We start from the raw sequence: 27,150 nt of genomic DNA, 5'->3' as shown, positions 1-27,150 counted from the left end.
GGAGCCGGGATTCCTGGAGCGTGACTGGGCAGTCATCCTCTCCCCCTCCTCGTCATGCCACCGCCTCTTCCCCTCACACTCCTGACCAAACCTAGAGAGCTTATCTGGATGAGGCCCACAGGGCAGGTCAGAGAGAGTCCCAGGCCGCCCATGATGGGAGGGAGACAGGTGGGAAAGGCAGGCAGGGCAGAGCAGCAAGCAAGGAGAGGCTGGTGCCGGCAAGAGGGGAGGAGGTGAGCAGAGGGGAAGGGAAGGAATGCGAGGCAGCAAGGCCATCGCTGAGAGTGACCATCTCCAGTTGAACAACAAGACACTGTCAGCAACACCCTCCTCCTTCCATCAGCCAATGTCTATTTCCTGAGGACCGGCTATGCATCATTCCACACACAGGACACAAAGGGGCAAAAGAAAGACTAAAGTCCCTGCCCTCATGGAGCTGATATTAGAGGATGACCAGAGGAAAAGGGCATTCTGAGTGCAGTTAAGAATAAGAAATTAAAGCTTCAATATAGCCTCTTAAAACCCAGAAGAGTACAAAATACCTATCAATTTTCATTTTGGAGGGGATGTTCTTTATCAACGGTGCCTTCCCTAAACTTGTACTTCTTTTGAGATGGAATCTCGCTTTCGCCCGGGCTGGAGTACAGTGGTGCGATCTCTGCTCACTGCAACCTCTGCCTCCCAGGTTCAAGTGATTCTCATTCATATCTCAGTTTCCCAAGTAGCTGGGACCACAGGCGTGTGTCACCACACCTGGCCAATTTTTGTATTTTTAGTAGAGACAGGGTTTTGCCATGTTGGCCAGGTTGGCCAGATCACCACAAGTGATCTGCCCGCCTTGGCCTCCCAAAGTGCTGGGATTATAGGCATGAGCCACCATGCCCGGCCTAAACTTGTACTTCTGTAAGTGACCAGGGAACTCCCTTTAATCTGACCCATCAACAGACACCTGCAAATAATTGACAGCAGCTATTTTTTGTTATTTGGCTTGGATTCCAAATCTACACATGGTGTAAATCAATTTTCTTATATTTGCCTACCTTCTGTAAAGTTGCAGAAATGGCAGACAACCGGTTTGAAAAGCCTTTACTTCTATACCACAGCTACACAAACACACTTGCACACATAGGCACCAGCTCTGGGGTTAAGTTACCTGTTCAACAAGAGAAGCATCTTTCTGTCCCATTTAATAAAACCAATGAAGAAACTTGATCTCACTACAAATTTGTCATTCAGTTCTCATGAGCCAACAGATGGAAGCTCTTCAAAGATGAAAGCTCATACAAATAAATTTCAACTTATCTAGTTTTGCCATAACTCTCTCAAAGCAAGTGAGTCACACTGGGACCTGGGGATCCTCAGCTCTCTCAAGAATGCACCTGGCAACAATATGGGGGCTTTTACTTGGCTCCTCTCTTACGGATCCTCAGGACAAAACACCCTCTTTCCATCACACTTACCTGTCTTCCATATTCCTGCCAAGAACCAAACTCATCACTCCAGTACCAAATCCAGTCAGTGGTGAGGATAAAGTGTGGAGGTTTGGTGACAGAGGAGGCTGTGGAGAGGCGGCGAGCCTGGGTAGCACCGTAAGTCATGGCGTTAAAGTTCAGACAATCAGAGTGAAAGGTATTGGCTGACTCAGAACACAGGATCCTACAAAAGAAAACAGCAGCAGACTGAAAATCCCACCAGCCAAGCAGACACAGGTCCCTCAGCTTGAGAACATACAGCCGGGAGATGCGAATAGTAAATGTGACATGTATATTTTTTAAAAAGTTTCCAGAGGTAGGGGAAACTGCTTTTTCAGATCAGTTTTGAGGTATAAAAATATCAAAATCAAGATAATATGGGAGACTAGTTACGATGAAAATTCCTCTCGGTACAAAATGCAGAAGATGCTGGTGAAAACATTATTTTTTAAAATGCACTGCTGAGCTGGCAAGAAAGGGAAGTGCTTAGAAGCCAAAAATAACAATAGCTAACACATACTGTTTACTGTGTGAGCCAGACCCTGCATTAAGCACTTTACATGTATTAGGCGATGACATTTTCACAACCCTATGAGGTTGAGTGAGACTATTATCTCCACTTCACAGACGGGAAAACAGAAGCTCAGGAAGGTGAAGAAACCCATTCAAGGACAAATAGCTAGTCAGCAGGCAAGCTGGGCTTTCACGTGGGCTGCACAGCCCGCACCTGAGCCACCAAGACGCACTCCCTTTCTAAACGCAGTACTGCCTAAAGACCAAAGGAAGGTACGAAACTGGAGAGCGGAGGGGAGGGCAAGAGCCAGCAGCTATCCCAGGGCAGTGTCGATGAGTAATGACAGGGAGCCTAGGCTTTGGCCGCAAAGGGGAAACAGGAAAAAAATGTAGGATCTGAGTAAGGACTGAATCTCAAAAGAGATACCTCTGCATAAAACCAGGAACCTAAAAGATGACCCACCTTAGTAAAGGGGGACTGGAGAGGGGACTTGCCTTGCAAAGACATCTGGCAAGGAAACCTGCCTGTATTAATGTTGGTTATAGATAAAGGAGGAAAAAACTCCTCTGAGAACTCATAAACCACTCAAGCCTCACAGAAGTTTTAGGCTGATTCATATTTTGTGAGAATTAGCTGCAAAGAAGATCCAGAGTAGCAGTTCTCAGAGAAGCAAACACAAATCCCCTGTGGAGGAATTCACCTTCAACTCAGGCCTCAAAAGAATTTCCAGGCTGGGCGCGGTGGCTCATGCCTGTAATCCCAGCACTTTGGGAGGCCGAGGTGGGTGGATCACGAGGTCAGGAGATCGAGATCATCCTGGCTAACATGATGAAACTCTATTAAAAATACAAAAAATTAGCCTGAAGTGGTGGCACGTGCCTCTAGTCCCAGCTACTCAGGAGGCTGAGGCAGGAAAATGGCATGAACCCAGGGGGCGGACCCTGCAGTGAGCCAAGACCACACCACTGCGCTCCAGTGTGGGCAACAGAGCGAGACTCCATCTCAAAAAAAAAAAAAAATTTCCAAAGAAATTTCCATCAAACATGAGCTCAAAATCAATCACAAAACATGGAAACAAACACACTTAGCAAAAACAAAATCAGACCACCTTGAACTAAAAACATTAGTATTCTCAGAGGCAGATATACATGATGTGTTTTTTAAAAAGGAATTGAGCATCAAAAGTATGAGTTAAGAATCAAGAGACTATAAAAATTGACTGGGTAAATTTAAGAAAAAAAACAGAACTTTTACTATTCATTATTTTTTTCTTTCTCCTCCACTCCCTCCAAAACGTTTTTCTTTTCCTTTTTTATTATTATTTATTTATTTATTTTTGAGACAGAGTCTCACCCTGTCACCCAGGCTGGAGTGCAGTGGCATGATCTCAGCTCACCGTGATCTCCACCTCCCAGATTCAAGCGATTCTCCTGCCTCACCCTCCCAAGGAGTAGCTGGGATTACAGGCATGCACCACCACACTCAGCTAATTTTTGTATTTTTTTAATGCAGGCAGAGTTTCACCATGTTGGCCAGGCTGGTCTCAAACTCCTGGCCTCAAGCCATCCACCCTCCTCAGCGTCCCAAAGTGCTGGGATTACAGGCGTTAGCCACTGCTCCCAGCCTTAGAAATTTTAAACGTAAGTAAATTAATTGAAATTTAAAAATCATACTTCGATGGGACACACTGCATCTCAGAAGAGGCTGAACTAATGAAGTGACAGCCTGAGGGGAAGAAATGTGGCAGAATTTAGAAAGAGAATAAAAGAGAAGTTAGAAGACATAAAAGATGAAGTGAGACGACCTCACCATATATCTAATGAGAATTCCAGAGAAGGAATACTTAAGGAGATCACGGCTGAAGAAATCAGAAAGCACAGCAAAATATGAGTAGCATAAATTTTTTTAAATCCACATACAGATCTTAGTGAAACTGCACAGCAACAAAGAATGACAAGATATTAAAAGCAGCCAGAAAGAAAAAATAGACTATCTACTATACGGGATTGAATTGTGTCCCCAACAAGGTATGGTAAAGGTCTAACCCCTTGTATCTGTGAATGTGATCGTATTTGGAAATACAGTCTTGGTAGATATAATCAAGTTAAGATGAGGTCATTGCCGGGCGCGGTGGCTCAAGCCTGTAATCCCAGCACTTTGGGAGGCCGAGACGGGCGGATCACAAGGTAAGGAGATCGAGACCACCCTGCCTAACACGGTGAAACCCCTTCTCTACTAAAAAATACAAAAAAACTAGCCAGGCGAGCTGGCGGGCGCCTGTAGTCCCAGCTACTCGGGAGGCTGAGGCAGGAGAACGGCGTAAACCCAGGAGGTGGAGCTTGCAGTGAACTGAGATTCGGCCACTGTACTCCAGCCTGGGCGACAAAGCGAGACTCTGTCTCAAAAAAAAAAAAAAAAAAAAGATGAGGTCATACTGGATTCGGGTGGGCCCTAATCCAAAACTGATGTCCTTTTAAGACAAGGGAAATTTGAACACAGACACGTGGGAAAAATGCCTGTGACAATGGAGGCCAAGATCAGAGTGATGCGTCTACAAGCCAAGGCATGCCAAGGATTTCTAAGCATCAGAATCCTGGAGGAGGCAAGAAAGGATCCTCCTGTAAAGCCTTCAGACAGAGCAAGGCTCTGCTAACACCTTCAGTTTGGACTTCCAGCTTTCAAAACTGTGAGAAAATAAATTTCTGTTGCTTGAAGCCATCAAGTTCATGATAATTTGTTACAGCAGCCCTAAGAAGTGAACTAATACCACCGCGATTTAGGCTGATAGCTAACTTCTATCTAAGTAGAAGCAATGGAATCCAGACAACAATGAAATTGTCTTTGAAGAGCTGAGGGAAAATACCCAGTAAAACCATCTTTCAAAAACGAGAAGGGAATAAAAACTCTTTCAGACTAACAAAATACACAATTACCTCCAGACGCTCACTAAAGCAACCTCCAACAGAAGAACTTAAAGAAGGAAAATGATAAACAAGGAAAAGTGTGAGCAAAGGAATATTGAGTAATAAACAAAATGATCATTGTGTAAACTTAAACAAATACTGACTGCCTAAAACAATATGAATTTCTAACCTCTGGGATTAAAAATATTATAGCAGCAACACATACAGTGCATTTTTTTTTTTTTTTTAAATAGAGACAAGATCTAGCTCTGTCACCCAGACTGCAGTGTCGTGATGCAATCATAGCTCACTGCAGCCTCAAACTCCTGGGCTCAAATGGTGCTCCCTCTGCAGCTTCCTGAGTAGCTGGGACTACAGGCATGCGCCACCAGGCTCAGTCAATTTTTTAAAAAAAATTTTGTAGAGACAGGGTCTCTTTATGTTGCCCAAGCTGGTCGTATATTCCTAGCCTCTAGTAATCCTCCCACTTCAGCCTCCCAAAGCACTGGGATAACAGGTGTGAGCTGCTGTGCTCGACCCACAACTTATGTGCCTGACACTATTCTGAGTGTTTTATGTATATTAACTCATTTAATTCTCAAAATAACCTTACGATGTAGAAACTATTATTTTGTCTACTTAACATATAGTAAAACTAAGGTAAAATGAGATTAAGTAATCTGGCCAAATTTACATAATTAGTAAATAAGTTTGAATGAAAACTAGTCAGAATTTCATTCCAAGGTTCTTTCACTGTTTGACAGAATGATAAAAGGCACTGATTGGCTTAAGCTCAGCTAAAAGTCTGTTAACATAAAGAGTCTGTTTAGATTTCCAGGGCAGCCACTGAAAAAATAAAAATTCAGTCTATAACGTCCAAACTAGTAAAGGTAGAAAACCAAATGAGGAAAACAAATCTAAGAGAAGATCAGAAAGAGAAAAGAAATATACAAAAAGCACGTCACAGTGACAATTATAATGAGTGGCAGAAATAAATCCAGATCCACATGTAATTGGCCATTTGTGCTTCCTCTGCCAGGAAGTGTCTGACTTTGCAGTCTGCCCATTTGGAGGGTAGAGAATTTGAGTGAAAAAGGCCAGACACAACAGTACATACCGTGCGGTTCTATTTATATGAGGTTCAAGAACAGGCAAGACAGAGATCTATGGTGACAGAGGTCAGAACAGTGGTGAATGATGGGAGTGGGCACTGACTAGAAGGAGATGGGGTGAGGAAAACGATCCGTATCTCAATCAGAATGCTGGCTACACAAGCGTATGCATTTGTCAAAACTCAATGAACTTTATGCTTAATATCCGGGCTCTTCGCTGTGTGTAAACTTTGCCTCAAAAAGAAAGCCTGCGGTGGTATGTGAGCCGTTTAATCCTCCTAACAGGAATAATTGGTTTCACATACTTTACCAATAGCAATTTGCACATAATTGCACTCTAAGTGGAAATTTATTTTATACACTCAAAAAGTAGGCTCAAATTCTCTTCTTGGCAACATATTTCAGCAAGTTCAATGCAAAATATGTTAAGTATTCGAAAAGAAGCCTATCCAGGAATCCCCTGTTTACTCTGAATTGACTGAGGGAAAATACTAGGACATGCTTGGGGGAAAAAAAGTTAAAGATTAAACTATAAACAGCAGTTCAGCGGTATGGCTGTATAGGCCAAAGGCTAAAATTTCACAAACAGAAATAATCACCTCTCGCTTTTCTGTAATAATGAGTATAGATGTACATGATCAATCCCAGCGCCAAATAATTGAGAACTTAATACTTGTCTTGGTAGCATCTCCTTTCCCCAGTGCTCCTGTCTGAAAGGAGAGGGAGGTGGGAGAACAAAGCCACTGAACTGCCAGTACGAACGCTGACTTCCAATTCCAGCCCAGCTTCTCCCTCCAGACTAGGCTGCTCAGAGAGAGGGAGAGAGTGTGTTTGACAGCCACACATGCGCGCAAGGGTTATCAAAACTAAACACTGCTGTTTAAGCTAAACTTCCTTCACCGCACACAGAAGCCCAGGCATAAGAGATAAGAGACATATTTCCTACCTTTCTATTTTGGGATTGCAATATGCCTCTTCGATATGTTCCATTTTGTCCAAATCCTTCCATTTGCCTCTATCCAAGAATTGCCATCGATACGGCAAATGGAAATGAACTCTATGGCACTTATCTGAAATAAAAACATAAAGGAGTAAGATAGCTTGGCGATACGCAGCATGCCCCAGCCTTGTGGTTGTCAACAGGTGTGATGCTGCCCGCTGACCTGGGAACATTCTGAAAATGTGTGGTGGAGTCTGTTTTTTCAGTGCAGGCATGTCTGAGCATTTAGATATGGAAACACTTTTTGTATTTTATTATATACATTATATACATTACTATGATGTATGTAATAGTAATGTCCCTTCTAAAACTCATGTTACAACTTAATCGCCAATGTGATAGTATTGAGCAGTAAGGCCTTTAAGAGGTGACTGGGTCATAGATGAATGGATTAATGTGTGTATGGGTTATCACGAGAGTGGAACTGCTGGCTTTATAAGAGGAAGCGAGACCTGAGCTAGCATGGTCAGCCCCCTTGCCATGGGATGCCCTGCAGCACCTCAGGACTCTGCAGTCCCCACTAGCAAGAAGGCACTCCTCAGATACAGGCCCTTGACCCTGGATTTCTCAGCCTCCATAAAGGTAAGACATAAATTCCTTTATAAACTATCCAGTTTCAGGTATTCTGTTATAAGCAACAGAAAATGGACTAAGACATACATCTTCCTTCTTTATGCCTCACTTTTTAACAGGACCTTACTATATTTTTATTTTTTTTATTTTTGAGACAGGGTCTCACTCTGTCACCCAGGCTGGGGTGCAGTAGCACAATCACGGCTCACTGCAGCCGCAACCTCCCAGGCTCAGGTGATCCTCCCATCTCAGCCTCCTGAGTAACTGGGATTACAGGTGTGTACCACCACACAGCTAATTTTTGTATTTTTTGTAGAGACAAGGTTTCACCATGTTGGCCAGGCTAGTCTCGAACTTCTGGCCTCAAGTGATCCACCCATCTTGGCCTCCCTAAGTATTGAGATTACAAGCGTGAGCCACCACACCTAGCAATTTTTTAGAAATATGTATGTTGATGGTTTATATCATCTATGAATTTTATTTAATGAGAGTAAGAAGCTGATCATGGGAAAGTCAAAGGTCTCATCACTGCAGGGGGCAGTCTGACTCCTCAATATCACTCTCCACGTGGCAGGTGGATGGGCAGAGATCACAGCAAAGATGGAGCCAGATTCATCTCTACCAGAAATCCATCCCAACCCAATACGTGCAACTGAAGGGAGGTTAGCAGCATGGTTACAGGCTTCTTGCTTCTCCTGGCTAACAACATGCTCACTCCTTCCTTGACACACTCCCACCAACATCCACACAATGGCCCAGACCTACGGGTTCCAGTGAGCTACTCCCCTCACCAACCCCATGTTTCTCCTGGGCAGCCAGATACTCACTTCTCTCATCACTCCAAGCACACGCTGCCCGTCCTGCCTTTGCTGGTGCCTGCCACCACCTGGAACGCCACCCACACCCCCTCCCTACCTGTCAACAGCCTATGTGAGGTTCAGCTACATCCACCCAGAGGAGCGTCAGGAGAGGACAGGGAGAAAGGAGAGAAAAAGAATGAGATGCTCTTTGTACTGTGACATGCAGTTGGCTACCTCCAAGATATCTGCTCTAAGGCAGAAAGATAGAGAACAAGGTACAGAATGCCTCTATTTGGGTAAAAAATCGAAAAAAATATGATTAGGGATATTCTCACTAAACACACACATGCACAAATTATTTCTTGCAGAGGGAAGTTGGTAGCTGGAGATAAAGTTATGAGCAAAGACTTCTGTCATGTTGGCATGTTTTGAACTTTGAACCACAAGAAGATATAATACATTCCAAAAATTACACATCTAATTAAGTGAAAAAGGTAGAAAGCCATGCTAGTGTGCATGTGTAATAAGGAAACCGAACAGACACATACCCTTGTACATGTATAAAGTCTCCATGGGAGGATATTCAAGGAATGGATAATTACAGCAGTTTCTTGGAGGGGACTTGAGTTCTGGAGAAAACTGGTGTGAGGGGGACTTATTTCTTACTGAGTGTCCTTTGTACATTTTTAATTTGTATTTCAAAATAATAATGAAACTAGCTAATTTGATACTTGAAAAAAATTAAAATTTTCTAAAATCGTGTGCATTCTTTCAGGCACATCTCAATGCCACTTCTTTCCCAGGCTCTGCAAAAGCACCATGGTGGGGGAAGTACCACGGAGGAGGGTGGGAGGGTGCCTGGGCTTGTCACAGACCAGGTATTGGGCGGAGCAGACAGGGCAGAAGAGAGTGCCAGGCTGAGAGGACTGAGGGAACAAGGTCGAGACACCTAAGCAAGGAAACTCCTCTAAGTTCAACAAGGCTGGACACAGCCACACCAGGGACTAACTTGTCCAGTTTGAACATGGACATCTCACTAGGTCAGGGAACCTCTTGGACTCTCTCAACCCGGTGTGTATACAACAGGTAATTAAGGGGCTGGGCCAGGAGAGACAAAAATAGATATGGTCCAAGGTCATGACCAACGAGTTCCTGTCCCCTCCCTGAAAGGCACTAGAGGAAATGATCAGCGACGAGAGCAGAAGGTCTCCCCAGGGCATCCCAGTATTCAAATGCTTTAACTACAAACCCCAGGCACAGGTGTACTATGGACAGCCTGAAACAGGCTCTCCCTGCAAGCAGGCACATTCTGGGGAAGGTGCGCTCCATAGGGCCCTCCAGGCTGATGCTTCCTCGGGAAGGACATGGGGGCCAGGGGAAGGCACTACAATCAAACAGCAGGCCTGAGACTTCCGTTCTGAATCAAAGTTGAGCTACAGACCACACTGTTCACAGCTGGAAGGTGCCCAGGACAGGAGGCACCACGTAAGGCACTGTAGCCACAGCAGCTGGTGAGAGCCTAGTCCCAGCACAGCGGTAGAGACATAAGGTCCCTTCCCTTGTCCTGGTCTTCCTGTCCCCTTTCTCAACTTCTTTTCCCTACTTCTAAAGTTCCCTACCTCACTTTGGCATTCCAGGGGCTTTCTAGGAGGTGAGTCATAGAAATCAAATCAATTTGGCAGACAAAATACCATATCCACCCCAGCAATTCCTCCCTATAGTCCTTGAAATAACAGGCCGGAGAGAAGAATAAATCCAAAAGCACTGGAAAACAATAAAAAATACCATCAAAAGATCAGAATTATTCAAGAATTGCTAGAACTATGGAGCAATGAGAATCAAATAGATAGAAAAAGAAGAGAGAAAAATGCAGACAAAATATGCAGAACACACCACAGAAGTAGAAAATAATCTGGGGTCATCACAGATTCAGAGTCTGATGAAGCCAGGAGCAAGAAAGATACCCAGGCCAATCCCAATGAGAACAATGGGAGCCCCTGGCACAGGCACTCCCTTGCCCTAACTTGCTTGCATGAAGGAAGCTTGCTGTGTGCTTCCTAGTTAAACTAAGTGTGAACGTAAGAGTTACAGCGAGAGAAAAGCAAATGAGATGGCCACCAAAGCCCGCATCCCAGTCCTAGGCTGCATGCCAGCCTCCCATTTCACCAAGCAGAACCTTCTGCCTCTTCCCAACCATCACTAGAATGAGGGCCTGGAATGCAAATCAGCCCCATGGAAATCAACCAACAGGCATACGGGATTCTCAAGCACCAACGTGACAAGACAACCAAGAATCACTCAACACATGAAGGAAAATAATTCGAAGAGAGGCAGCAACTCACACAGAAGCAGCGATACCTAAGGAGAATGATCAGAGTTAAAAGAACAAGCATTCACAGCTAGACTTCAACCTAAAAGCCCAGCCTCTGAAACTTCTAGGAAAAAACCATAAAAGAAAACATTTTGTAGGCTTAGAATAGGCAAATATTTTTAGGACACAAAAAACACAAACCATGAAAGAAAAATATATATTATCTGGACATCACTATTAAAATACCTGTTCTTCAAAATACACTATAAAGGAAGTAAACATGAAAGACTAGGAGGATATACCTTCAGTATAAATCACATACAAAACACAACTCAATAATAAGAGATCAAACAACCCAATAAAAATGGGTATAACAGTCACAAAAGACCAATACTGTATGATTCCATTTATATGAAATATTCAAGCAAATCTATAGAGACAGAACCTTCATCTGTAGTCATTAGGAGCTGGAGGGAGGGAAGAATGGTGGCTGACTGCTAATGAAAACAGGGTTACTTTGAGGGTGTTGAAAATGTTTTCATATTGCCTATGATGATGGCTGCCCAATTCTGTGTTAATATTACATATATAAGTGGACTTCAAAAAGTTCATGGAAAATGGAATTAAAAGATAAAAAATATACACTTTATTTCTCAAGATAAGTTCCATCAAGTTCAGGACACTTTTGTAAAAGATGATACCAGCCATTTCATCCACCCATAAAGAACTGAGGGTCCCAGGAATTTAACCATGTCAATCCAGTCTTTTTTTTACATTATTAACTGAAAAAAAAAAATGGGTGCCCTTTAAAGATTTTTTTTTTTTAGACAGAGTTTCACTCTTGTTGCCCAGGCTAGAGTGCAGGGGCATGGTCTCGGCTCACTACAATCTCCACCTCCCGGGTTCAAGTAACTCATCCTCCCAAGTAGCTGGGATTACAGGTATGTGACACCACGCCCGGCTAATTTTTGTATTTTTAGTAGAGATGGGGTTTCACCATTTTGGCCAGGCTGGTCTCGAACTCCTGATATCAAGTGATCCACCTGCCTCGGCCTCTTGAAGTGCTGAGATTACAGGCATGAGCCACCATGTCCGGCCTAAAGATTTTTTAAGATTAGAAAACAAAAAGAAGTCCGAAACGGCCAAATCAGGACTGTAAGGTGGATGCCTATAGATTTCCCATTGAAACTCTTGCAAAATTGCCCTTGATTGATGAGGAATGAACAGCAGTCTTGTGGTGGTGGAGAAGGACCCTCTGGTGAAGCTTTCCGGGCATTTTTCTGCTAAAGCTTTGGCTTTCTCAAAACACTCTCATAATAAGCAGATGGTATTGCTCTTTGGCCCTCTAGAAAGCCAACAAGCAAAATGTCTTGAGCCACCCAAAAAACTGTTGCTGTGACTTCTGCTCCTGACCACTTCTGCTGTGACTGGGCCACTTTTCCCTTTTAGGATCCACTGCTTTGTCTTCAGGATCCTACTGGTAAAGCCATGTTCCAATCTCCTGTTACAACTCTTCAAGAAATGCTTCAGGATCTTGATCCCACTTGTTTAAAATTTCCATTCAAAAAAGTTCTGCTCCTGTCTGTAGCTGATCCAGGCAGAATGGTTTTCGCACCCATAGAGTGGAAAGTTTGCTCAAATTTAATTTTTAATTTTTCTGGCAGATTGTATACACTGAACTAATCAAGATGTCTGGTGTCAGCTACTATTTGTGCTGTTAATCACTGGTCTTCAATTAAGGAACAAACAACATTAATTTTTTCCTCACAAATTGATATGGATAGCTCCATCTTTAACATTCTCTCATCCCTTCTTAAAGTGACTTACTCATTTATAAACTGATTTCTTTGGGACATTGTCCTCATAAACTTTTTTGCAAAGCATCAATGATTTCGTCATTCTGCCACCCAAGAGTCACCATAAATTTGATATTTGTTCTTGCTTCAACTGCAGCAAAACTGATGTTGCTTTGATAGGGGCTCTTTCCAAATTGATGTCTTATCCTTCTTAGTGCCTCAAACTAGATCCTGTTCAGATATGTTATTACAAGTTAGTATGAATTTATTTTGGTGCAAAAGTTTCGAACTCCATCCTTAATTTTTTCATAATATGCATTTTACATGAACTTTCTGAAGACCGTGTGTGTGTGTGTGTAAAGCTGTTATATAAAAAACAGGCAAAAGATTTGAGTAGATACTTCACAGAAAATATAAAAATGCCCCAAAAGTACATGTAAATAAAAGTTAAACATCATTAATGATCAGGCAAATGCAAATTAAAACCATGAAACATCATCACTCACTGATTAGAATGGCTAAAATTTAGAAGACAATGCCAAGTGTTAGCAAGAATATACAATAACTGAAACTCTCATACGTTGCTGGTGGGAACATAAAATATCATTATCTATTTTGGAAGACAGTTTGGCAGTTTCTTACAAAGTCAATCACATGACATAACCCAGTAACTATGTTTAGGTCTTTATCCAAGAGAAATGGAAACATATATCCACATGAAAACGTATACATAAATATTTATAGAAGTTGTATTTGTAAAAGCCAAAAACTGGCAACAACCCAAATGTTCATCAACATATGAACAGATAAACAAATTGTATTCAATCATGCAATGGAATACTACTGCGCAACAAAAAGAAACAAATGATCCATACGCCAGCATGACTGAATCTCAAAAACATGCTAATGAGAGAAGCGAGGCACAAGATAATACACTGTATGATTCCATTTATGTGAAATTCTAGAAAAGGCAAATCTAATCTATAGTGACAAAAAGTAGATCAGGGATTTCCTGGGGGTGACAAACTAGGGGGTGAGGATTCATTATAAAGGGACACAAAACAATGTTTTTGGAGGGGGTTCTGTATCTTGATGGTAGAGATGGTTACATGAGCATATATACTTAGCAAAACTCAGAAGTATACATTTAAAATGGGTACACTTTATCTTGTGAAAACTACAGCTCGATAATATTGCTTTCAGAATACACATATATATGTATATATAGAGCTCATGTTCTTTGACCTATCATTCCATTCCCCAGAATCTATCTATGGAAATACTCACATATATGTACTTGAATGCTCAATGGAACATCATTATAATCAAATACTACACACTTGTTTTTAAAATGAGGTGGACTTTCACATACTGGCATGGAAAAAAATCTCCAAAATACAATGTTAAGATGCAGGTTGAATAATAACATTATCATATGCTCCTATCTGCTTGAAAATAGGTAAAACAAATATCACAACCACACAGGAAGTGTTTACCTTTTGGCAAAGATGATGGAGAACTTCAGGCTTCACTTTGTATTACTGAACTGTTTTACAGAGTGAAACTATTCATGAATTGCTTAGCTAGTTTTTAAAAACTGAAAATGAACCAAGAAGTTTTGGTGGTTGTCAAGGGGAGTCACCAAATTTGAGAACAAACCTTTCTTCAGTCAAAGCCCAGGACAGCATTTAAGAAGAAAACAAAGGTTTAGTGAAAATACAGACACACATATGCACACCAGAATTGCTGCTTCTGATAAAAGAGAGATCACTGGATTGCTCACTGGATCAATACAGAAGAAACCCCCAATTTAAACAACTACTCATCCTCCAAGAGCTAACACAAGTGTTTCCTTCACAGTGAAGTCCTTTCCAGTTTCGAAGGGAGCTCTCAGCCTATCATTACCCTTATCTTTGTTCCCACCAGGCTGAGCAGTTCCCTGTCCTGTGCAGGTCTGTGACTTCATGCTAAGCTGACCAAGTCTCAATACTTGACACTCATTTGGTGCATGAACCAGTTATGTTTCCCAAAATGATCCACATTTCATTTCTAAAAACTCAAAGAATTGCTACCATCTTCAACTCCCCAACAAAATACCTTCAGAATTGGTTTGGCCAAAGTGCCAAGCCCTGATCCTCTCTGGATGGGGTAGAGGTTTGGTAGGGGGTGACTTCAGAGCACAGCTCTGGGAATAACAAGCAGTTACCCCTCCCACAAGGGGGATGAAGGAGCCTCCTCCAACTTACCTTGAAAGCTACAACTTTTCCGGATATGGTACAGACAGATCTGATCACCCTCCTCCTGGCTAAGAGTGTTTGGGGACACAGAACCTGAACTGTCTTTTCTTTCTGCAAAGAAACACCACAAACATATGTTAGCTTCTGACATGGGGTACAAAGGAGAGTTAAAGAGGATTCATTCAGCTCTCTGCACAAAAGTGGGCAAGGCAAGCTCATAAAGCCCTATCATGTTTGGGGTGAAAGTGCTCCTACACAGGTGGGTCCTCTACTTTTTAGTGACAGGCTGGCAGCCTGAGGCCACACAGCTAGCTGCTTGCCAGATCCAGGACTCCATGAAGGGACTCCTTTCTCAACTCTCGCTGTCCACCCAATTCACTAGAAGACCCATTTAAAAACACAAGTGCCTGATTCTGCAATAGACTGACTTCACCCCAGACTTAATCAGAACCTCCAGGGGTGGGGCTTGGGACACTTTTGTAACAAGGGGAGAACCACCGTCTTACATGTTGAGGCATCTTACAATTCCTTCTATGCCTAAAGTTGATGACCCCTGAGGGCAAACAGAGGGCTACTTTTTATAAACTAGATTTGAGGCTATATAGCAAATATTCATTAATGAACTATCAGAACTGGGTACTAATACCAAAAAAAGAGTAATAAATACAAAGTCCACATTTCAAAATGAAGCCCCTTTAATAAATTTTAGGTTAATTATCAGGATCTTAATATAAAAAGGGCACATAAATCCTTTCTAGTTTATCTTTACTAGCACTATGCCAATGAGTCTCTACCTACGACATTTACTCTCACCCAGCTACCCCCAAATGAACACATAAAATTAATTTGCAATCCCTATTTAGTGTCACCTGTCATTTTGTTATTCATCTTCCCTTTTCTTTTTATAAGCCCCTGGGATACTTCACTCGAAACCCAGGTCTATGGGACCCCGGAGGTCATCTCCCTCTCTCCCCACGATGGTGACTGCCCTTGAAGCTGGTATCACTGGGCAGTGGATCCCTCCTCCCTCTCTGACAAGGCTGTAATCCAACTGTATTCAAGGCTTTAAGATACTCTTAAAGATCTATTTAATACAAAACCTGTCTACTTCTAGGCTTCCTACAACTGAAAGAAATCAACAAAACATAACTGAAGACAATGTAAAGAAAAAACAAATACAATGGACAACTTTTAAATATAAAAGTCAAGTACAATTAGAGTGGTGCATTTGTTTGCAGGCAGTCCTGGCATGCAACTGACATTCTAGGAAGCGCTCTGTTAAAACTGTAGCCACCACTACAGCTAACTGAGCGGGTTGGATTCTGCTCTGAGGGGAGGCATGTCTCAGCTTCGCCAAGGAATAACCAGCACCCAAGACAGTGCCCAGCATGTGGCAAGCACACAAAGGTGCTGAATGAAAGAGTGGATAACAGAACAGCCAGCCAACAGCTGATACTGTGAAATCCAGCGGATGCCAGTGTATCATAATCTCCCTGACAGACCACATTATTCATCTGCCCAACAACAGGTACTCAAGAAATGCTTATTAAATAAAAATTTCTGCTTGAAATTTGCCTGTCACTAAACCTGACAGTGTTTTTAAAAAAATAAGCATCCTAGCACACTCATTCATTCAATAAACACCAGAGTACCTACTGTGGGCCAGGCACTGTCTAGGTGCTGGAGATGAGCAGGGAACAAAGCAGACAAATTTACAATGACTCAAAAACTCTACTTATTCATGGCAGGAATATAGCCAATGCCATAATTAAGGTATGCTTCTTTCACTCATTTTGTAAAATCAGAATACAACACAAGGGACGCTCCCCAGAGCTGTCAGCACAGCATTCCTAACTTTGGGTTCCTTCCTGAAGGACATGCTCTCGTGGGGGTGAAGAGAGGGGTGACTGCACAGGGGGAGGAGCCAAGTCTCCCATTTCAGTGCAGACTAGGCCTATTCAGAATTCACTCACCATCAATACCAATTCACATTTGTCTAGGATGGCTTGCTTGTCATGTCTATGATTTCACCCCTGCACCCCCTGCCTTGTTAGGAAAGTATCATCAACTCCATTTTACTAAAAGCAGCACCAGACTTGCCCAAAGTCACACACTCCATGTAATGGCTAGCTGGAATCCGGGAGCCCCCAGTCCAGGACCTCCCATGCTCCCCACCAGCCTTACCTTCCCACCAGCCTTACCAGAAGTCCCCTGTGGGACAAAAGGAGGAGGCACTCTGCTGGGGGCAGAGCTCTGATTCTTGATGTCATGTGCATTTCTATAAATGGAAGGCAGCCTGCTCACCAGGTCTGAGCTCATACCCAACTTCTCCAATTTTTCCAGATTCTCAGAATTAGAGAAATCATGGGATCTCTTACAGCTTGTGCCAAACTTACATTCCCCCTGTAAAAAATACTGGCAGATATGGAGCTTGATGCACTGTTTTTGAAAGGCACAAGAGCCATGGGGTCCATCTCCTTTGTTGTAATGTTGGCAAATCTGTTGACAGACAGGAAAAAAACCACCAGTTCAGGAAGGTCTCACACGACACCACCTCCCCAGTGGCCAGTCCACTGGAGAGAAAGGGGCTTCACAAGCTGTGATTCCATCATCCACACAGAACACAGCTATAACATCCCTCACTCTAGATGATGGCTGCTAACAAATGCCCTTGGCTAAAATGGGAACCAAGTGGAAAGGAGACTGCACAGAAGCAGCCCCTCCACTGGGAAAATCTAAGAACTTCAAAGTGACTATAGCTGCTCCTTTCACATGAGACGATGCAAATCAAATGGCTACATCCTAAGGACTGCTACAATCTACCTATACTCTTCCCCCACTGACTCATCAATTCTCCCTTCCCCAGGACCCAGTTTTCTCTGAGTTCTCTATTCTACAATTCAAAGTCAAACAGGCTCTGAGGGCTTAAAGCATCTTAGAGAAGGCCAAATACCACCCTTGCATTTCTCAATGGAGCACACTGAGAGGCTCAGAGAAGTTAAAGAATCAGCCCTAGTCACACAGTTATCCATGGCATCTGGCACATATGTTTGTGGAACTGGGTTGTTGGTAAAACTGACCCTTGAACTTCAATCAACTGCTCCTTCTGCTCCACATCCCAAATTTCTGCATGTGGGAACCAGACCAGAGACCACTAAGGGCCCACCCATTCCACTCACAGTCATTACATTTCCCAAGATACAGGAACATCCCCAGGGAGCTGTGAAACCCAGACTTCCCCTGGCACTCACTTCTGGCAAAAGCCAGGGGTCGTTCTGAAACAACAGTTGGCATAGCTCGTTATAGCTCAGGTGGTCAACGCCATGAGTTCTCAGCACACTCAGGTTGTGTTCAGTTGTCAAGCTGTGACTATTCCTACAGTTCTTCCTGCAAAGAAGCAGAGCTGGTGTTATATGTTGAAATGAGTCTCCTCAAAATTCCTATGTTGGTGTCCTAACTCCCAGGACCTCAGGATATGGCTCTATTTGGAAAGCAGGTATTTAAAGAGGTAATTAAGTTAAAAAGAGGTCAATAGGGTGAGCCCCAATCCCACATGACTACTGTCCTTATAATAAGAGATTGGGGCACAGACACACACAGAGAGAAGACCATGTGAGGACATGGTGAGAAGGTGGCCATCTACAAGCCAAGGAGAGGGGCCTCAGAAGAAATCAACCCTGCCACCTTGATCGCAGACTTCTAGCCTCAAGAACTGTGAGAAAATCGATTTCTGTTGTTTAAGCCTCCTAGGACTTTGTTATGGCAGTGCTGGCAAACTGAAAGCCGCTAAAATCAGTCTTCATGACAATTTTTCAGAGACCAGCATGTAGGCTGGACACGGTAGCTCACACCTCTAATCCCAGCGCTCTGGGAGGCTGAGGTGGGCGGATCACTTGAGGTCAGGAGTTCAAGACGACCAGCCTGACCAATATGGAGAAACCCTGTCTCTACTAAAAATATAAAATTAGCTGGGCGAGGTGGTGCATGCCTGTAATCCCAGCTACTCAGGAGGCTAAGGCAGGAGAATCGCTTGAACCCAGGAGGTGGAGGCTGTGGTGATCCAAGATCACGCCATTGCACTCCAGCCTGGGCAACAAGAGCGAGACTCTGTCTCAAAAAAAAAAAAAAAGAAAGAAAGAAAGAAAAAAAAAGAAAAAAGAGAAAAGAAAAACCAGCATGTCTATACAACAACAATTTACCAAGGAGGAGATGGGGCCTTGCAAGGTCTAAGGCCCAGGACAGCACCTCTGAGCAAGCATCTGATGAGAATGACAAAGAGGAGTTACTGCACAGCAGTCAGTTGGTAAGCAGTTAACCACAGGCTGAATCAACAAGCACGGCATCTTATCATTGCAGGTTACATACAGGTGCATGCAGGCGTATAAACACACACACACATACATACACACACACACACACACACACACACACACACACAGCCCTGAACCCAGTTCTTTTTTTTTGCTCTCTTCCTCCATTCTTTCCATCCACAAGTATCTGATAAGCACCAGGGTGAGCCAGACACTGGCACCATGCCCTGAGAACCCAAAGATAAACCTTTAAATGACTGTCTGAGTCACCAGGACCCAGAAGAGTCAGGCCAAAAGCATTTGTTTGACTCTGGCACTGCCATGCCTCCTATGTCACATCTCAGGAGAATGCTAAACCCCGATCCACCCCAAACCTGCACCTTTTCCGGAATCCCCCAGCTCAGTAAAAGGCAACTTTCCTCTCCCACTGCACAGACCAAAAACCCGGAAGTCATCCTTGCCTGCTCTCTTTCCCTCATCTAGTGGAGGTGATAGACATAGAGGGGACTCTGATATGGAGTGGCAAGTGCAATGTCAGCTGTGGTCAGAATCCGTGAGCGCAGAGCGGAAGGGCACCTAAGCCAGTCTGGGCTGGGAGAGAACTGGGGAAGAAATCAGGGGAGCACGCTGGATGGCATAAAGTCTGAGTGGAATACTTAAAGGGTGAGGAGACAGCAAGAGGAGAAAGGAAGAACATTCCAGAAGAGAGGCAAACAATTTGGTGCTGCCAGAGCCAAATATATCTAATAGGTGTAATGATGACTGATGATGACAATGATAACGACTACTAAAATTTATTGAGCAACTGCCAAGTATCGGGGATTGCCAAAATGTTTTATGAGTTAACTCATTCAGTCCTCAACCAGCCTGTGAGGGGAGTAATATCATTAACTCCACTTTGCAGATGAGGGAACTGAGACCTGGAGGTAAAGTCACTTGCCCAAAGCCACCAGCTAGCAAGGAGCAGTGCCCAGATTGAAACAAGGTGGGCTGGATCTTGGGACTGTGCCCTAGACCACCAAGCTCACTACCCCCTGAGCCGAGAACCAAGAGCCAGGGACCCAGGACTCCGTACCAGCTCTGCAGCAGGACTGATGACCTTTTTCTAAAAGAACTGACCCTGCAGTTCAGGAAGACAAGCAGAGTCACAAGGGAAGCAGAGAAGTGCAGCCAACCACACCTACTCTCCCTAAGGTGAGTCAGAAATGGAAGGTTCAAGAAATTCACCTGTGTAAACCACAAGGAAAAGAAAAAACTGAAGAATGAAGAAAACCCAAGCTCATCTGAGCCAGTAAATATCACACTCCAGATTTCTGAGACAAGTCAGACCTGAAGCCACATTTTGGTAACTAGCTTAAGAACAGGGCTGCCATCTTTATTTTACCAAATATGAACATTAAACAGATCCAGCAGTTACCCCTAAGAGTGGCTCCATCCAGCCACTATTTGCTGTGTGCCTTCTTCCTCGTGGGCTGTTGTTCCCTGCCCTCCCCTGGACTGCCTCATCCCTGAAGGCTGATTTCCCCAGAGCTCCACCTTCAGCCTCTTTTCGGGCCTCAGACTCTACCTCAGATCTAATCCACTCCTGGGGCTGCGGCCACAACACACACCACCCAGTATTTCCCAAACCAGCCCAGCACACTGGAGCCCTGACCTTCCTACCAAGCTTCTGACCTGAACAGCTGCCTCCTGGGCATGATTCCAAACTAAAACCCTCTCTTGCTCTCTCAGTGAACAACACCCATGCCACAGTAGGAATAGAGACTGAAGAGTCATCACCTCTCTGATAGCCTCTCACCACACCGTCACCAACTCACCTCTCCCAAATTTCTCACACACACAGCCCTTGCAAAGTTCTAATCTGGATACTTCCAGACAGCTGCTTCCTAGAGACTACATTTCCCAGCCACCCTGCATCTAGACAGGGTCACGAGACAGCTTCTGGTCAACGGGATGTGGGTGAAAGGAAATCCACCACTTCTAGACCTGGCCCACAAAAACCTCCCATGCAACTCTCTTTTCAATCAGTCCCCTAGAACTGGATACCTAGGCTGACCTCAAGAGCCATGCGCTGAGGGGCATCGAGCAGAGGTCAGTCAGCCTGGATCCCTGAATGACTGTATGGATCAAGGCCCCCCACCCCATGCTCACTGCTGGGCCTGACATGAGCAAGAAATATCTACTCTATTAAGACAGACAGACACACACACACACAACACACACACACACACACACACACCAGGGGGCAAGCAAGAAAGGAGGGAGCAGGGGAGGAAGGAATTATCCTACATGACTAGCTTCCCAGTGGTTCCCCACAACATCCTCCCTTAAATTGGCACCCACACCACTAACTAAGACTTCCTAAAATGCAAACCTGATGGTTGCTCTCTCCTGCCATTTTACCTGCCCCATCACTTTCAGGGTGAGGCCCAAATTCTTAGACATAAACCTCAGCAATCCCTTCCACACATCCCACTGACCACATGCTATGCACAGAACATGGACGCTAAGTGCTGGGGAGACAGCTAGCGCCTCTGCCCTCAGGGAGTTTCCATTCTATTGGCAGGTGGGTGCCATGAGGAAAACAAACAGTTCCCTGTGACCAAGAGTAAGGGGAGGAAAAGCCCTCAAATGGGATGTGATCTTTAGATTCAGGCCTGAAGGATTAACAAACAGGGCCAACCAAGAGCAGGAAGGGCACTCCAGGCAAAGGCTCCCAGAAATGCTCAGGCTCCCAGAAATACCCAGGCTGGGGGCGGGGGGGGGGGGGGTGTTCCAGGCACAGAAGGGTACCGAGTGGGCAGGGACCAGTGCCCCAGGACATGTGGGCGATGGCAGGGAGCTTGCATTTTCCAGTTTGTAAGCAGATAAATAGGGTTGAACGGGGTTTAAAGATCTCTTCCAGCTACTGGGCAGAGAAAACCTTCATTGTCTGCTCTCAAAGCTGGCAAGGGGGGACCCGCAGCGTCGTGGACTCCCCTAGGCCACCGCCTCCCTATCTCCCTACCCCACACGGCCACACCCGGGTGGGGAACACCCGGCACTACCGCGCTCTATGTAAATCACTCTCTCTCCCTAGGCGTCTAGAGAATCCCACTCGACCCCGAGTCCCTCGCACTGTGCCAGGTACTCAGCAGGTGCTCAATAAACGCTCCCTTTAGTGTATGACGGGGCGAGGCCAGGGCAGAGCCACCGAATTGTATGCTCAAACTTCAAGTAGGACTCCCAAGCGGGCTGGAAGTGCTTGTGGGCGCGAAGGGCCTCCGCCCGCCGTCACTGCCGGCGCGGCGCCTTACCCGGCTCTCAGAAACTTGCAGGCGCCATAGACCATGAACTTGCAGAGGTGCAGCTGCGCGCAGAGCCCCACGCAGCCCGGCTTCGAGCCCTGGTGCGCGCGGCACAGGCGCAGCGGCGACGCGGCCAGCACCACGCGCTCCTGGGCCGCGGCGGCGCTGCCCGCCCGCACCGCCACCACGAAGCGGCCACGCTGCCGCAGCAGCCGCTCCAGCGCGTCGGCACTCAAGCCCATCCGCAAGCGGCGCCGCAGCTCGGGCAGCTCCAGGGCGCCCCCGGCCGCGCACAGCACCTGGGTCACCTCACCGACGACGCCGGCCTGGGCCATGGCCGCTGTGCCTGCGCCCGTCGGACCGCGGGTGGCGCGACGCGGACGGCGGCGGACGCTGGCTGGCGGACGGCTCTCGCAGGGTGGAGGCGCCGGCGGGAAACGAAACCGAAAGCGGCCCCGGGCCGGCGAAAAACAGAACCTGTGCGCCCTCGCCACGCCCCCGGCCCGCAGCTGAGCGGCTGCGCCTTCCGCCTCAGGGCCCCCAGCTGTGAGGCCGCCGCCCGACGGGAGCTCGGGAGCTCGTGAGTTCGGGCGTTCGGCCCGGCTCGCGGCGGCCAGTCCCTAGGCCCTGAAAATGGCTTCCTTGGATGTTTGAGGGACCAGGAGCCCCTAATTCCGCGATGCTCCGAGCGCCTTCAGTCAGAGGGAGCCTCGAGGGCGGCGGCAGCGCTGGCGGAGCCAGCTGGACGCCGCCGGTTAAAGCTGCTCAGCGGTTAAAGCCAAGCCAGGTTAAAGCCAAGCCAGGGCTTCCGTAGACGGCCCGCAGAAACAGGGACAACTGACGGGAGCCCTCACCCCTCGAACAAGTGACAAAAGCGATCACTCCGCAATGGAAGACGGCCTTAATTAAATGTTCCTTTCGCCTCGGTGCATCAATGAGTCCCTTCATTTAAATATAAAAGGGTATGTTCTTTAAAAGAACAAATCCGTGAGCCGAGATCGCGCCACTGCACTCCAGCCTGGGCGACAGAGCTAGACTCCCTCTCAAAAAAGAAAAAGAAAAAAATCCGTTACTCCCAGCCCCTGATAAGTAACGATTGAACAAGTATTTTAGAAGACCCGTCAGAGCAAAGGACCCTCTCACACGTGTTGAGAGCAATGCGAGTTGTTAGAACCCTTTGGGGAAGTAATCCAGGAATAGCTATTAAAATTGAAAACGCACGTGACCTTTGACCCAGCGACATTTCCTCTCGGAATCTTCCAGAAGTAAAAGGAACAGTAAATAAGTTATGTGTGAAAGTGTTACTGGGGGAGCCCTACCTGGGAGGTAGGGTTAAGTGGGAACAGTGTGGCTAATCTTTATTATGATGACTGTTTAACAAGCATGTGTTAAATCTCCGTGTGCGGATCTAGAGGGACAGACAGCCATGATGTAGTGTTAAATGAGAAAAGATGTCTGTACAGAAATGTCTAAATAATCAAGTTGAATGATCAAGAATTAATTTTTTTAAAAGTCTAATAAAAAGAGAAGCCTGTGTGTATGTGACAGGACATTTTTGAATAAGCACGGGGAAAGATGAAGAAACACACAAGGGTGGTTGAGAGGAGGCAGTAAGAGGTACTAGGAAAATGGAAAAGGAAAGATGAGAGACAGAAGGATTATGGGGGGAGAGTACTTATGGTATAACATTCACTAAAAATGAATATAAAAAACTATAGGCCAGGTGCAGTGGCTCACGCCTGTAATCCCAGCACTTTGGGAGGTCAAGGCAGGCGGATCACTTGAGGTCAGTAGTTTGAGACCAGCCTGGCCAACGTGGTGAAACCCCGTCTCTACTAAAAATGTAAAAATTAGCCGGGTGTGGTGGCGGGCGCCTGTAATCCCAGCTATTTGGGAGGCCGAGGCAGAAGAATCGCTTGAATCCGGGAGGCGGAGGTTGCAGTGAGCCAAGATCACGCCACTGCACTCCAGCCTGGGCGACAGAGCGGGACTCTATCTTAAAAAAAAAAGAAAAAAAAAAAAGGAAATCTTACCTGTAGTATTACTACAAAAATGTACATTAAAAAAAAGTGTATGGATAAAGACTAGATAGTAACATGGACGAATGAAAATGAATTTAATTAGAAATGGAATGAGGGGTTTTCTCTTTGATTTTAATTGTGATTTTAATGTTTTCATTGTATAAAACGTTAATTTTGTTTTTGTTGTTACTGTTTTAGAGACAGGGTCTTGGTCTGTCACCCAGGCTGTAGTATAACGGTATAATCATAGCTCACTACAACTTGGAACTTCTGGGCTCAAGCGAACCTCCTACCTTAGCCTCCCAAGTAGCTGGGCCTAGAGGCACGTGCCACCATGCCCAGATAATTTTTATATTTGTTTGTAGAGACACTGTCTCATATGTTGCCCAGGCTGGTCTTGAACTCCTGGCCTCAAGCAGTCCTCCCACCTCAGATTCCTAAAGTGCTGGGATTACAGTGAGCCACCACACCAGCCTAATGTTAATTTTTAATTTAAAATGTTAGGCCGAGTGCGGTGACTCACACTTGTAATACCAGCACTCTGGGAGGCCAAGGTGGGTGGATCACTTGAGGTCAGGAGTTCGAGACCAGCCTGGCCAACATGGTGAACCCCATCTCTACTAAAAATACAAAAATTAGCCAGGTGTGATGGCGTGTGCCTGTAATCCCAGCTACCCGGGAGGCTGAGGCAGGTGAGTTGTTTGAACCAGGGAGGTGGAGGTCGCAGTGAGCCAAGATCGCACCATTGCACTCCAGCCTGGGCAACAGAGCAAGACTCTGTCTCAAAAAAAAGTTAATTTAGTTGTAGTTTCCATATTGTTTTGCAATAAAATAATATTTTTTAAAAAGGAAGAGTGATATCAGTGAAAATGGTGGATTAAGGACCCCAGCAAATTTGCCTTTCCATAAAGGAAGCAATGAAAGAACTGACAAAAATTGTCAGAATCAACTTTCTTAGAGCCCTGGAAATTAGTCAAAGGCTTGCAGCAACCCATCTAGCATTTAGTCAAGAAAAACAGCAAACTCTCAGTAAGAACAGCAATGTTTATAGTATTTTAATTTACCCTAGTCCTATAGCCCGCCCCCGCCACCGCTCCACCATCTCTAGTTCCATGGCAGCCTTGAAAACTTACAGCCCACGTTCCTAGTACCTGTACCAAAGGGAGGAGACAGGGATGGAGCTACTTCAAAGTCTCATTCCCAAAGAAGAGTCATTATTTGACCTATCTAGTGGGTCCCTGGAAAAAAACCCAGAAAGGCTTGTCTTTATTAAACCTCATTGGAGCTAGCTCAGTCCTAAAGGTTTTTCCACCTGAAGAGGGAGTTATTTGTCAAATATTTTAACATCGTGACTGGCTGAGGCAATAGGTAACAGTAGGGGCAAACAATAGACTAACCAAGAAATGTAAAATGAAACGTTGAAGGATGAGATGTCCATAAGGGCTTTGAAAAGCTCCAGTATATTTTTAGGAATTTAGAAGGCCATGTGAATGCATAGGTCTGTGCACATGCTCTGTTAACACCTGAGAAGATCCTTACCTCTGACTACTAGCTGACATTGAGGCTCTGTGCTAGCAGGAAATAAAAGCTATGCAGAGTTGAAAACTGCCTAATGAAAATTGGAGACATGCCCCAAAGTGCATACAGAGCCCCTTGGCAAAGACTAGGAGACATATTGGTTCCAGGTGTTTAAGGAAATCTCCATCTAATCATTAGTTGACCAAGTAGAGACTTCAATAGTCACAAACAATGAAGATACACACTTTACAAAATCAGTTCAAAAAAGTTACTAAACAGCAACTATTAGGTTGGTGCAAACCGCAATTACTTTTGCACCAACCTAATACTAAAATAAGCACAATCAAACCCTGAGGAGAGAGAAGTATCTGACTCAGAGAGTTGGCACATTGTTTGAAATGTCCAATTTTCAACTAAAAATTATGTAGCTTGCAAAGAAACTAGAAAGTAAGACCCATGCAAAAGAAATAAGAGCAATCAATAAAAACTGTTCCTAAAAAAACCCAGATGTTGAACTTTGTAGACAAAGAGTGTAAATCAGCTATTTTTGATAGGTTCAAAGAGCTAAAGGAAACCATCTCTAAAAACGTAAAAGAAAGGGTGAGAACGATGCCTCGCCAAACAGAATATTAATGAAGACAGAGAAATTATAATAAGGAACCAATAAAGGTTCTGGAGCCAAAAAGTACAATAACTGAAATGCAAAATTCACTAGAAGGGTTCAGCAGCAGATTTGAGCATGCAAAACAAAAAAATCAGTGAACTTGAAGATAGATCAATTGAGATTATTTGGTCTGTGGAACAGAAAGGAAAAAGAAGAATGAAAAGAGCCTCAGAGAACTGTGGGACACCATCAGATATACCAACAACACATAATGGAAGTTTTAGAAGGAGAAGACAGAGAGAGAAAGGAAAGAAAGAATATTTGAAAAATTTTTGGCTAAAATTTCTCAAATTTGATGAAAAAGATTAATCTACACATCCAAGAAGCTTAATGAATTCCAAGTAGGAAAACCTGAAATAGATCTACAACTAGATACATCGTAATCAAACTTTTGAAAGACAAAGAGAATCTTGAAAGCAGCAAGAAAGTAGCAACTCATCATGTGCAAGGAATCATCAATAAAATTAACAGTTAACTTCTCATCAAAAACCATACATGCATGTAGAAGGTAGTGTGATGATGTATTCAAAATGTGAAAAGAATCAACCAAGAATTTTATACCCAGCAAAACTGTCTTTCAGAAATGAAGGAGAAGGCCAGGCGCAGTGGCTCACACCTGTAGTCCCAGCACT

The 27,150-nt window shown here is 44.7% G+C and overlaps 1 protein-coding gene across 3 annotated transcripts in view; it reads right to left on the bottom strand.

Annotated features, from left to right (window-relative positions):
- The window catches only part of PARP12 (poly(ADP-ribose) polymerase family member 12), a 42,522-nt gene extending 18,549 nt beyond the window's left edge, over nucleotides 1–23,973 (bottom strand). For 2 of the 3 annotated variants that reach the window (XR_004433298.1, XM_033194735.1), the window contains exons 1-6: nucleotides 22,325–23,152; nucleotides 17,970–18,105; nucleotides 16,920–17,217; nucleotides 14,728–14,829; nucleotides 6,948–7,071; nucleotides 1,461–1,656 (exon numbers count right to left, since the gene is read on the bottom strand). Coding sequence is in view for 2 of the 3 variants with exons in the window: in XM_033194735.1 (XP_033050626.1) it covers nucleotides 1,461–1,656; nucleotides 6,948–7,071; nucleotides 14,728–14,829; nucleotides 16,920–17,217; nucleotides 17,970–18,105; nucleotides 22,325–22,650 (1,182 nt within the window). In the remaining variant the exon portion in view is untranslated. Of the gene's footprint in view, nucleotides 1–1,460; nucleotides 1,657–6,947; nucleotides 7,072–14,727; nucleotides 14,830–16,919; nucleotides 17,218–17,969; nucleotides 18,106–22,324 lie in introns of all 3 variants that reach the window. The other variant, XM_033194733.1, reaches the window with a different exon arrangement.
- Between the last annotated feature and the right edge of the window lie 3,177 nt (nucleotides 23,974–27,150).

This window comes from Trachypithecus francoisi, unplaced genomic scaffold (genome assembly GCF_009764315.1).
Source record: "Trachypithecus francoisi isolate TF-2019V2 unplaced genomic scaffold, Tfra_2.0 Lachesis_group4, whole genome shotgun sequence".
Classification (NCBI taxonomy): domain Eukaryota; kingdom Metazoa; phylum Chordata; class Mammalia; order Primates; family Cercopithecidae; genus Trachypithecus; species Trachypithecus francoisi.
This window is presented reverse-complemented; position numbering and strand designations above follow the sequence as displayed.